General features: G+C 36.8%; 1 protein-coding gene across 4 annotated transcripts; it reads left to right on the top strand.

Moving 5' to 3' along the window:
* Nucleotides 1-321: 321 nt before the first annotated feature.
* Nucleotides 322-5,661, top strand: LOC139686143 (hyaluronan mediated motility receptor-like). Of its 4 annotated transcripts, none has more exons than XM_071583324.1 (7): nt 322-421; nt 938-1,033; nt 1,142-1,269; nt 1,571-1,773; nt 2,724-3,638; nt 4,071-4,308; nt 5,316-5,661. In XM_071583324.1, exons 1-7 carry the CDS (start codon nt 373-375, stop codon nt 5,403-5,405), a joined length of 1,719 nt encoding a protein of 572 aa, XP_071439425.1. In that variant the 5' UTR covers nt 322-372; the 3' UTR covers nt 5,406-5,661. The 4 variants fall into 4 exon arrangements, with proteins under 4 accessions (XP_071439425.1, XP_071439426.1, XP_071439428.1 ...); XM_071583325.1 differs by having other exon boundaries at nt 328-421; nt 1,576-1,773; XM_071583327.1 differs by having other exon boundaries at nt 411-421; nt 1,126-1,269; nt 1,576-1,773.
* The last annotated feature ends 6,884 nt before the right edge of the window (nt 5,662-12,545 follow it).

Below are 12,545 nucleotides of genomic sequence, written 5' to 3'. Positions count from 1 at the left end.
ATGTTTCCAAACTGAAATGTTTTCTTAATTTTGCCTTTTTGATACTATTTTTCTTGTGATTCTCGCTTATTGTGATCAAGTTTATACTATTCAATAGAAAAGCTAATACTATTTATCAGGAAATCCTTTTGTTGTCTGATAATTTTATTAGGTTATTCATATTTGCATTTGGTGTACATTTTATAATTTAAACATTCTCGTATATTCGAAATTATAATTCGCGCTTATCCCCTGTATCGTAAAAAAAGTAATGTCGATATATTTCATTGGTTTAGAGTGATGTAAGAATCCCGCTAAATGGTGATCGGTTGCTATGTTTCTAGTTCAAAATAAACATAGATATTACTACGAGCTGAAGTATTTGGATTTTAAATGGCAACTTTTCCCCGAGCTAAGCTTATAAGGTTTAACGAAAGCGAAGGTAAATATATTTCTGAGCTTAAATATTTTGTTAGTTTTTACCTCTTTGATACTGTTTTTGTCGTGTTTCTCCCTTATTGTAAACAATTTTTCTTTGGTGGTAAAAACAGATAATATTTAGCAGAAAATTTCATTGGTTTCTGATGATTTTATTTGGTTACTCCTTCACATTGGCTTTGCATTTGTCTGTAAAACACTGTCGTTTGTATGAAAAGACAGTGTACATATCCCTTGTGTTGTAGAAAAATTGTCGAAATAATTGATTAGTTTAGAGAGGTATCAGAATCCTACGAAATGGTGATCGGTTGCTACGTTTCTTGTTTCAAATTAAACATTTAGATATTACTTCAGGCTTAAGTATTTGGACTTGAAATGGCAACTTTTCCTGAGCTACAATTGTAAGGTTTAACGAAAACGAAAGTAAATATGTTTCGGGACTGAAATGTTTTGTTAGTTTTACATTTTGAAGCTTTATTTGTAGTCCTTATCGCCTATTGTCAATGGTTTTGTGCATTAGGTTGTGCACCATCTCCTTGGGCATATAGCCCGAAATATGACGAGAGAATCATTCTTGGCTGCTTCAACAGGAGCAAGCGCTTCACCGAAACTCAAGGTATAAATTGATATTGAACTTAACAACTGTGTTAGTTTTATAAAATTTGAAAAATTGCCATTTGTTTTTTTGTGAATGTCACTTACTGTTAGTGATGTTATACATTAGGTTGCTCGCAATCTCCTTCGTCATGCAGCCCCAAATCACTTGACAAGTCGATTAATGAATGTTTTGGTCGGGGAAAGTGCTTCGTCGAGCCCCGGCGCAACTATAAATCCGAGACAGCCATATTATCTGTGAGTTCTAGCAGTTAAAGAGTCGAGCAATGCAATTAATTTGGCCATTATTTTCTGGTATGCACTTGTCCACTCTGTGGTCGCTTAACACAAACTCATGCAATATGCCAATAACCTTAAAAAGTGTGCGCAACTTCACAAAAATACTGCCGAAATATGCTTATTTACATTGTCTATTCAGGCATATGTAAATATCACTCCTGTCAATGTTATTGGCAGCAAGTTAATTTTACTTATAATTTAAAACATGGCATTGGCATTCTTTAATTTTTGTATTTATTTTCATTGTTTCTTTTTCCAGTGTAGAAGCGTACATTCCACTGGTTCCCAAAGAGGTACTTATGAGTCAGAAATGGTGAACGAGGACAACTCTTGCAGCTCATCTTTTGAAAATGAAACACACAAGTCTGTTCCAATTCGCAGCTGTGTACATTGTGCGATATTACGAAAAGAAGTAGCTGAGCACATAGCATCAATAAGAAAACTCAGCACAAAAGTTAAAGGGTAAATATTTTTTTAAATGTATGGAGTGATAAGTTCATGGGAATTGCCATAGAATTGGAATTTTATGTGTTCATACATAGAGAAATTGAGGAGTGTGTTAAGAAGATACACGATGGCCACCAGGTCATAAAGTATGTACTGTTAACTCTGAGAGGTTTCATCTTGTAAATATAAAACCTTTACAAATATTACCTTTTTTGTCATTCGTAATCGTGAGTGGTTAGGTTTTCAAAGATTAGATTTAGATGACAAAAATATGTTGATCATTTTTCTCGCCATCATCTTATCCAGAAGGTTATTTTTGGGATTATTGTACGTATACATACTGCGGTGGTGTTTTCATTGGAAACTACCTGCTGATAAAATCCAGCATCAAAACCTAGGCTTCATCCTTATTAAAAAGTAATTAGTGTAAAATTAAAATTGGATTGCTTTTTGCCCAATATTAGGAGACTACGCAATCAATGTCATTACCATACTAATTAGTTTTGTGTGAATTATTTTCTGCCCATGTTGTGTAGATTGAAATTAGAAAGTAAAGATTCAAAATTCTGCCTCAACAAAATTCAATTCTCACATTTTTTTATCATAAATTTCTCTTCTAAAAATGTATGAATGAAGTGAATAAATACTATGCTGAAGGCATAACCAGGCTAATTTTATTGATAGTTCCATCAAATATCTTGGTTTGGTCTCCAATTATTTGGCCTGCACATCCCTTAAAAAAATTCTCGGCAGTTGTAAAGATTTGAAAAAAATAAATTCTCAGGAAACATTTTTGGTTTTCAAATGTCAATATTAAATCAATGAAAATATAAGCAAAACTCTGGGCTTTCTATCTATATGTCAGAAGTGCTTTAATTTTCTTTGTTTGTAAATCATTTTCATAATTCAACTTTTAAAGTAATAGTTTTCATATGGTGTAATTGAGTGATATGGAATAATTTCAGGAAGAATAAAAAACTATATGGTGAGACAAGAACACTGCAAAAAATCTCAGAAATTGTGCAGCAGTTTTCTGAGTATATTCCAGCTTATGAAGATAGATACACAGAAGCACGGGCGATTAACTCAAACCTTGGCAGTTTGGTGGCCAGACTCAGAGGAGAAACTTCTGGCCAAAGGACAAAATTCTGCACAATGAAGGAGACTATAGACAAGCTGAATGCTCTCAGAAATCATATGGCCATGCAAATATCTCATCTCGAGAAAGAGTGTGACAACAAAAATAGTGATTTGAGCCTTTGCAAAGTTCAAGCAGAATTAGCAGACAAATCAATACTGGAGAAGGCTGATGAAAACAAAATACTGAAAGAGAAAATTTTATTAATTAGCAAGAAGCTAGAAGAGAGTGAAGACTTGGTTGAGAAAAATACCATTGGATTATTCACCTCACTTCAGGAGTTGAAGAAGAAAGAGGAGGAAAATGATAATCTTCATTTGAAATTGAAACAAGCTAGAGACGAACATGATGTTCTTGTCAAAGTTGTAGAAGAACAATATAAGCAGGTGATAGCATATGTTTGCATGTTGAAAGAGAACTATGATAAAAAAGAACAAGAACTTTTAAACCTTTCAAAAGAAATTAATGTAATGAAAGTTGATAATGACAATGTTAAGGAAAAGTATTTACTTTTAATGAAGTGTACTGCTGAAAATTTGGGTGAAATCGTGAAAGAGGTAAAATTGAATTGTGGTTTAGGGCAGAGTGAGAGTCCTGGAAACAGTGCATCAATCGGTAGCCAAGACAGTGAATGTGAAACAGAAAACTTAATCCAACAATATATGAATCATCTCAAGGTTGCTTTGGGTGGACTTGCAGGGAGAGAGATTCTGCACAATGAGGTGAAATCATCTCTTGAAAGGTAGGTTTGCATGCTTAATCAATATAATTATATAAAGTTGTCATTAAAAATGACATTGAATGAATATAATCCATTCTTATTATATGTTTTAACCCAGTAAGATGAGGGTAACAGGCATTGATATAATTTAATATTTTTCTTTTAATTCAGCCAATATAATTCTGCAAATTCCTTCCTTTTTTTCTAATGTTAAATCTCTACCTTAATAATTTTCACCAGAAGGGTCTTTGTATTTAATTGTTTGTATGATATTGTAATATAAATATAGGGTAATGGCTTTAATGCTCTGTGCACTTTTTTCCTTAAAACTATTCATTTTAACCATTCACATTTAAGTGAAAGTGAGATGTCATCCATTTGAACATCAGAGTGAATGTGGCTTTTTTTTCTGGTTCAATTTCAATTCATGTTTTGTTTTCTTCATTTCAACAGGGAGCTCATTGCCAAAAATGAAGAAATAAACAACTTGCATACATTGATTGGTCCATTTCGAGAACAGCTGGAACTCTATGAACACGAGCGCCAAGCTTTATCAGACATAACACGGGAGACCAAGAGTGAGCTGGAGAAAATATCTTTGCAGCAAGCTGCATCTTTAGGGCATCAAAATCACAAGCAAAAGATCCGGTATCTTGTGAAGCTGAAAGAACACAATTTAAGGCTGAAAAATGTAAGTTGTATAATTATTATTCAAAATAATGGAGTATTATATTCTTTGCAGCAATCAATTCTTTTGAAATTCACATGGCATTTTTTGGTGAGGCAGGATAATGATTGAGTCTGAATTTATTTCTGTGTTATTCATTGAGAATACTGTATTTCCAAGCCGTTAAAATGCATTTTTTATCCAAAATGTACTCTGTTATCAGATGCTATCTTTTGGGCCCAGGGTTTATGTGTATAACTTCATGTGCATTATAATGCTTCAACTCATGACATCACACTCACAGAAAGAATTAAACGGCTGTTAATTTTTTAGTATCTGTGATTGGTTGAAAAGGTGTTGTTAGAAAGTCAAAAGTGATGTCTTCTTTAAACTGTGGAATTACTAATGTGTGCTTGATGGAAGTGAAGAGGACTTTGTGTATGAGGAAAGTGGTAATAACTTTGAAAATGATTTAGCAGCAGTGATGATGAATTTTAGGTATTCTACAATAAATAAACAATGATATAGCTGCTCACGGAATAAATACATTTGCTATTTTTTCACACAAAACCTCATAATACTACTAGCTTTGACGCATAGCCATACCTGATGATGTTGCCCATGAGTCAAAACCGGTTAGTATGATGGAGTTTTTTCATGAATAAATATTAAGTTTATTTATTCATCGATCATGAATTTTCATGAAGTAGAGCCTCGAACCATCAAATTGATTAACATAGCTGATAATTGTGTAATGTAACACTTTCATTTTCTGTTATTAGTGTTAATATTAAAATACTTGGATCCTTGTGTGCCTGATCCAAATATTTTTTTGTAAATTCTGCCTTGGGGGATCGCAGTGCATCTTATGGGCTGGAAAATATGGTTAATGGTTAGAATTTATTTCTTGCTCTTACTCTTTTTATCTTCCTTGCTTATTTCTAAATTTGGAGTTGGTTTTTGTAATAGCAATTTAAAGATGTAGATAAATGGCATTATGTTTCATTCTATTTTCTTATTTGATGTTTTAGGAAGTGATGGAACTTGAAGCGACAATACGGCAAAAGGATCGTGTAATCACCCAACTAAGAAGAAAAAAAAGTGATAGCATTGGGGCATGAAGAGGTATTTGTGCTAATTGTAAATGGAAAAGTGCAAATGAGCAAAAATAAGGAAAAGATGATCCATGAAAAATATTAGCATATTTTAAGATTATATGAACCATGAACTTTTGGCTAAAGTGGTGCTCGAGGGAAAAGTTGGAAAACAAGACAGTTGAAAAATTTTTTCAACATCATGCTGGACTTGTAGAAACAAAATTTTTGTTGTCTTCATTAAAATTATGTATAAAAACATTCTGTAATGGGGCAACATTAATTATTTACTGCATAAAATAACATTAAGAAAATATAATGTGAACAATGACCTCTTTTAAATATTATTTAAACCATGACCTTTTGAATAAAATGGTGCTTGGGAAAAAGCACCAGTCATGTTAGGTATAACTGTTTTAGTGACAGTTTTGTTTGGAAAGGGGATATTGAAAAATTTAAGTCAGTCATATTTGAAATTTAGAAGCATGACGTTCTTCACCAAATCAATCCCCATGTCGAAAATGACCTTGGCTGTCAGCCTCTTCCCCTAAAACTACTACTACTGGAATGTAAAGGTGAGGCTGAATGTTCTTTTCCACGCAAAGTGGTTTGTGCACCACGAATACCTGCCTAAAGGCCAGACAATCTGACACGGAATGTTCTCTGGGCGTAATAGCACACCAAAGTAAGAGAATTAGGCGAAAATGACCCGAAATTTGGAGGAGCGGCGAGAGGTTTTATTCACCACAACACAGCGCTGGCTCATTTGCCTCTTGGAATTCATGAGTTTTTAGCTAAATACCATATCGTGGTGCTTACCTGTCTACCCTACTCATCAGACATGCCTTATGTGACTTTTTCCTATTCCCCAAACTAAAAGAAAATTAAAAAGAGAAAATTGTAATTATTGCAGAGAGAGAAAGAGTGAAAATCTCGACGGAAGAGCTAATGAGCATTCCGAAGGAAGCATTCCAGGACTGTTTCAAAACGTGGAATCACTTTTCGGACATGGGTATTCCTTTGAGATGATACAGCTTTGAAGGGAACACTGACACATTGTTTGTCATTGGCTTATTGTTTTTGTAATATTTCAAGTTCTTAGACTTGTTGAGGAGACTTTGTTTATATAACATAATTTAGAAAATTTTTAGTTGAAAATTCGTCATTTTTAAAACATTTAATGAGCAATACAATGAGATAATAAACATATTATTTGACGAAATTTACATTTCCGGTGTCACAAGTTATGATATCTTTATGCAAAGTTTTGTCCCAGAAAATCCTTCCAAAAATATGGGAAGGTGTCCAATTTTTCGCTGTGTTTGCCATGATTTCTCATGAAAATCTGGGGACAGAAATGCATACAGATTGAATGTGGCCTAGGGTGTCTCAAAGTGCTCGCTCTGAATTGAATGCGGCCCCTTGGTTAGTGGCAACGTGCGTCAGTAGAGATGATGCATGATAGGGGAGACTGTAATTCACCCAGTACTAAGCCTAAGTACTTAGATTAACGGTCATTGATCTAGGGAAATTTTATTTATATTGAGCAACTTTATATTGTATTGCATTTTACAATGTGAAAATCATTGTGTAGCTATGTGGTCACTTCACCTTTCCCTATTTGAAGACTATGCTTGTTTCCCCAATGAAGAATATAAATATCCAAGGTTTGAAGTTGTAAAAACAATGAAATATACCTTTACCAATAGTTTTACATCTCAAAATTACTTTTAATTTGTCTTTTCCTCATTAACTCTTTCCACTTCTGTCAGGAAATACCTGTAATAGACTATTATCTCAATATTTTAATACGTATGAATTCCCTTTTAATGTGGTATTTTAAAGTCACTACAATATTTCAACGTATAAAATCGTTTCCAACCGGCCAGCACTCATTCAGAGTGCAATAACTTTTTAAGAAATTTGAATAAATGATTTCAGCAAATTGTAGCTACTAACTTAATTCTAATAATCTTTTATGATTGTTATCTTGGAATCACTATTCTGCATTAAATCACTACTTTAAAAATGGAACTATTTCCATGGGTAATATGTACTTGAACAAGAGGTTATAAATGTCCATGCATCAATGGGTAATATTGGTGTTTGAAACCCCTGCTGTACCTATTGCCAAATGCAATGTTGTACTCAGTAAGCTAATATTGGAAAGTAACTTGTTCTCATTACTATCAGCAAAAGAGAGTAAACTTCAAATTGATCATTGCTGATGGGCACTTAGAACCTTGTTGTGGGTCCTATGGTGATTCACGTCTAATGCCATGCTGCAGTTTTCCCAATGACAGTATTGATGAATGCATTATCAGTGCGGACCTGTATTTTTTGAAAAAATAATAAACATGTGTACATCACGCTGACTGGCGAGAGCATATTTGTGAATTGGGCTAATGGCATAGTGTTATTACTTATATTTATAATTCGTAGTGCTCGCATCAGTGTCTCACTCTTTAAGGTTTTCTGGAATATTTTTCCTGTGGTTACCCTGTGGAAATGCCTTTTTTTTAAACTTTATTTCTTGCCAATTTATCAGTGAAGTGTATTCCGTCCACTGACGTCTTATGCTAAGCAGCGAACTCGGAGGAGGGGTAGAGGCTATAGGTACGGTGGTGGTGTCATCCGACAGCAAATGGCACCTGTTGGAGACGGGGATGGGATCTGCCTCCGTTGAGTCCAATCTTCGTCTCACTGTTACCTTCCCCTTGCCCCGAGAAACGACCCTCAAATCTTCCAATCTACGGAGGGGAGACACTCCTTCATTGGAAGATTGGACACGAGTTTAGATTGCGATCACCCCACCACATGCAGCATGCGGGCAAACCCGTGCGATACCCAGTGCGTGGCAGACTTTTGAATTCCAATCCCGAGCACCAACTCCCTTGCGAGAAGGCACCTCGCCGTTGCTTTGCGATTGGAGCTTCTGCACCTTCCTCTCCAATATGGCGATACGAGCTTTTGAATCTCGCTTTCACCGTTGTTTTTAGCATGGCAACAGGGTACCTAGGGGAAGCCATCCGAATTTGGCAAATGAGTTACCAAAAATGGTACCCTGAAAACAAAATTATGCTAAAATTGTTTGCGAGAAGGCACTTTAAATCATACGAATGTGTTTAAGAGTTGAAATAGACTAGTTGAAATAGACTTTCTTTAGAGAGGCGGCTACTCGGTCGAAAAGGAGAGAAAAAGAAAGAGAGTACTCTCCAATAACCAATCAGAGGAGCAGGAAACAAATAACTTAAAGCCGCTAAGAATATTAACTAAGAATATCACCGCACTATTCAAAACTAGTAACAAACAACACGAAAACTAAGTAAACCATACTAATTCACAAGATTTTGATAACACTACACTACACTCTACAAAGGAAGGAACAAGTACAAAATTTTCCTCAGCAAAAGGATAGCTGAAGGCTCAGGTAGGGTAAACCGGTTCCCAGGAGCGAGCTGAAAACACGCCCGCTCTATTCGAGAGGCAGTGAGTGATCCCAGAACGACAGAAGCCATTTGCGCAAATCAATCATAATATTGGCATATTTGTAGAGATAATATTACCAGAAAACAAAGAAAGTAGGGCGGAGAAAAAGGTGCCATCATGTGCCTTCGATAGACGCGAATGAGTCCAGAATTGTACACCCGAGCCGACGGACGGCTTGATCCAAGTATTTGACACATGACGACAAAGTAAAATATCGGAATACCCCTGAGAAAATACCGCCACCGCAGAGTTTCGAACCTGGGATCTCAACATGGGAAGCCAGTGCACTTTTCATTGCACCAACTTGATCCCCGATGTACTTCAATTTACGCAAGTATATCATATGATCATTCAATTAAAAATTATCGCGATTCCCATCGCCATGCAATTTTACGGGCGGAGCGATTAACTGCTCACGGAGAGTCGTCTTGTGTTCGATTTCCGGGTAATGCCTTCGTTTCTGTGCTTGCGGTGGTGCATTGTGGGGCAATAAGGAGATAAGGAGGGCGACGCTTGCCGTCCACCCAGGTGGGATGGGTGGGGCCATGGGACCGGAGATGGGGACGGCGAGCAGGAGGGGAGCCATTGTGAAGGAAGCAGGCCCCGAATGTGAGTAGAGGGCAGGCGAGGGCGAGAGGGAAAGATGAATACGGCGAGTGCGTTGGATCCCTCGTCTCGGGCGAGTTCGGGGGGAGATGTTTGGGGAGAATGGCGGCGTGGGAAAGAGGATGGAGGCCGGCATTAAAATTTACTCTGTGCAGTAATCTCCCTGAGGAGCACCAGAGTCTTGTAGAGAATCAGACCGCAGTCCAACACGCCCTCAGGGACCCTCCACCGCCCCCCGTCGCGGGACTTCGTGGGCTGAGATCGTCAAATGCTGTCTGCTCATTTCACGTGCTACCATGGTCACTCCCCAATGGCTGAATCTTTCAGGCCTTTTGCCATAGTTCTCAACCGTTTTTAAGAATATGCAGCCTAGGGATTGGCGAGGAATAACCACCACATTTAAATTTCACAGAAAAATCCAATCAGATTTACATGACTCTCTGCAAGCCACCACTATGGTAAGTTGTGCTACAGTGGGTAATAAAATGGCAGGCATGCAGCAAAAATCGGCCTGAGTGAGGTTTTTCCGGGTTTCCTCACTCCCTCGGGTGAATGCCAGGCCAAATGCCACCCCGGAGAAATAGAGAAATAGAAACAGCGATCATCCAATGTTTTTATGAATAAGCAAACATGCAACCGCGTTTATATGACAAACTTTCGTCTTTTCTCCGGCCCGAAGAGGCTTCGGCCTATAACGGGTGTTTGTCAATTCCAAACTTTTCCTGTCTCATGTAAATATATTGTAAAATAACTTTTTGGCAAATAAAAACCTTAAAAACTAAAACTAACTGCAAAAATATTCTTTCTCTGAGGTAGAATTATCTTCCGACAGGATTACAGCAAAGATGCAAAACATCTCAACTAAGGGAGGCAACGCTTACGACACCTACATTGACTGCGGTGGCACAATGCAAAATGCTTATTCATGCGAGATGGAGTTGCTCGTAATAAGAAGAACGATAAAATAATGGAAACATAAAAGAAAGAAAATCAATGATGACATTCTAAGATTCTCAGGATTTAAAAATTATTCTTTCTCCCAAGGGAAGCCGGCTGCAGTTACTCTGATCCCTTAGAGTTCGCGGGAGAAATAACATTTTAAGGTCCTACCCTTTATATCACCATAATCTTGTTAGCCAACAACTCCCCCACCGTCCTAAAATGGGCGGTGGGGGATTTGTTGCTATAAACTGCTAGGCGAAACTGAAACGAACTCTTCAGTGTGTCTGCGCTACATGGCCACATTAATGTTAATTTTACCTAACCTCTTAGTCGTCGATTTGACTAATATGCTTAATATAATATATTTATTTGGAATACTGAAATCGATAATTATCAATCCTGCGCTGTTTTATTTTGAAATGATTAAGAAATATATGAAAAAATAGTAAAATATCTCGATTATATTTAGGCAGATTTTATAAATATTACAACACTCCTCTCATCACTTACCATAAAATTGCGAACGCCCTTCTGTGAGCACGAATATCGCCCAGCATGTATTCCTAGAGTACACCATTTCAGAAGCATTGCAGATATTCTTTCCGGCCTAAAATTCTTGTCAATTTACGGTGATCCCGCCTTCCCCAAAAGAAACGAGCATTGTGTCATAGGTGAACGCCACCATATTCCTAGCTTGGTAGTTAGCAAACAATACGCTTCAATTTACCAGTAGATTTCCGAAAATTGACGATTTCAAGAATTACTTATTGTCATGTTAGCTTGCGACTGGTGAACAGTAAATAAAAGAGACATTTATTTACGATGGACTATTGATTCAAGTTTATGCCCGAGAGGTAAATCAAGAGGAGGCCTTCTCGCCAACATGAGTGATGACGTGTGATAGAACACCTTTGACTCTTCAATGCACGTTGATTCTTTCGTGGAATAATAAATTAACTCTCTCTGGGCGTTGAGCGATGCTCGGACCCGTTCGATGACGGATGACTGATTCTGTTTTCCTAAGTTTCTCATATCCATTATTTTCGACCCCCGGAAGGCATAGGTATTGGCCCTCTACGAATCGGCTTAGCTGTGGCTCTGGCAGAAAAGGTATAAAAGTTGAAAAGTGACTTTAAGCGCTGGAAACCATTCTTGACAATACGGACGGATAAATCCCTTTATTGGTGTTTCTTTGAATGTCCCATTGTCGCAACGCCAAGACATTAACTCATAAGAAGCTATCCTCTGACAGTGTGTCTTCCTTCGGATAGCAGGTATACATAGGGTATCACGACAGTTATTCTCAACAGCCGTTGAATGTTTAAACTTTCGCTATGCATATTCAAGGGAAAACGTTTTTCCTCCCTGTCAGTTAAATGGTTTATGTGCCGTAAGTATATTTTGCTGTGAATAATCATGAGTACATTTCCATTACAGGGTGCTCTTCCAGGAGGTAGGTGTGAATGTTCTCCGAGGTGACGTGAACAATAATTGTATATATACGTATTGCGAACATAGAACCAACTAGAATAACCAGTACTAACGTAATATTTCAAAGCATAATATAAATAAAAGCAAGGGTTCAATTAAAACATATAATCACTGGGGAAGAAAACCACTTTCCCTAATATAATTATTGCTGAGGTGGACAATAATCTATCTTCATTGTGTGAGATATGTCGATCGACTTTTGGAACTTATTGGAACTTTGGATCGACTTTTCACTTCAAATCGAACTGGTTCAAATGGCAAGAAAATTTTCAACTCTCTCTCAACCCCGTGATCGATCAATCCGTTAGTCATTTAGAGCCGTTTTATATTCAGCATTAATTCACCTTACGGATGATTCTGTGCTTCATATATTAGCTTTTTATTTTCGAATCAATAACTTTGTAAAATACGTGGGTCAATTCATAAATCATTTGCCTTTATGCCCATTAAACTTTCCGTTCTAATCGTCAATGATTTTTAACCGTGGTTAAAACTTTGTTTGCATCCATTTAGTTTCGTGGTGTTAACTTGCTACTTCCAATTTGTGCGATCAACTCTTCTATATTTTACATTTAGCACTTTCAATATTTTTTCTTCTTTCGTAATGTGATCTTCGCCTATCTTTTACTTTCTACTACA

Source organism: Hetaerina americana, unplaced genomic scaffold, assembly GCF_022747635.1.
Source record: "Hetaerina americana unplaced genomic scaffold, ioHetAmer1.1.p SCAF_13, whole genome shotgun sequence".
Lineage (NCBI taxonomy): Eukaryota > Metazoa > Arthropoda > Insecta > Odonata > Calopterygidae > Hetaerina > Hetaerina americana.
Note: the sequence above shows the minus strand (reverse complement) of the source record. Positions and strands in the feature narration are given on the sequence as shown.

Bases quoted from the DNA above. Each gene is read 5' to 3' on its own strand.
- LOC139686143 (XM_071583324.1), top strand. From the start codon at position 373: ATGGCAACTTTTCCCCGAGCTAAGCTTATAAGGTTTAACGAAAGCGAA. The intron at 1,034-1,141 runs GTATAAATTGAT...GTTATACATTAG, and splicing joins GCGCTTCACCGAAACTCAAG to GTTGCTCGCAATCTCCTTCG. The intron at 1,774-2,723 runs GTAAATATTTTT...GAATAATTTCAG, and splicing joins CTCAGCACAAAAGTTAAAGG to GAAGAATAAAAAACTATATG.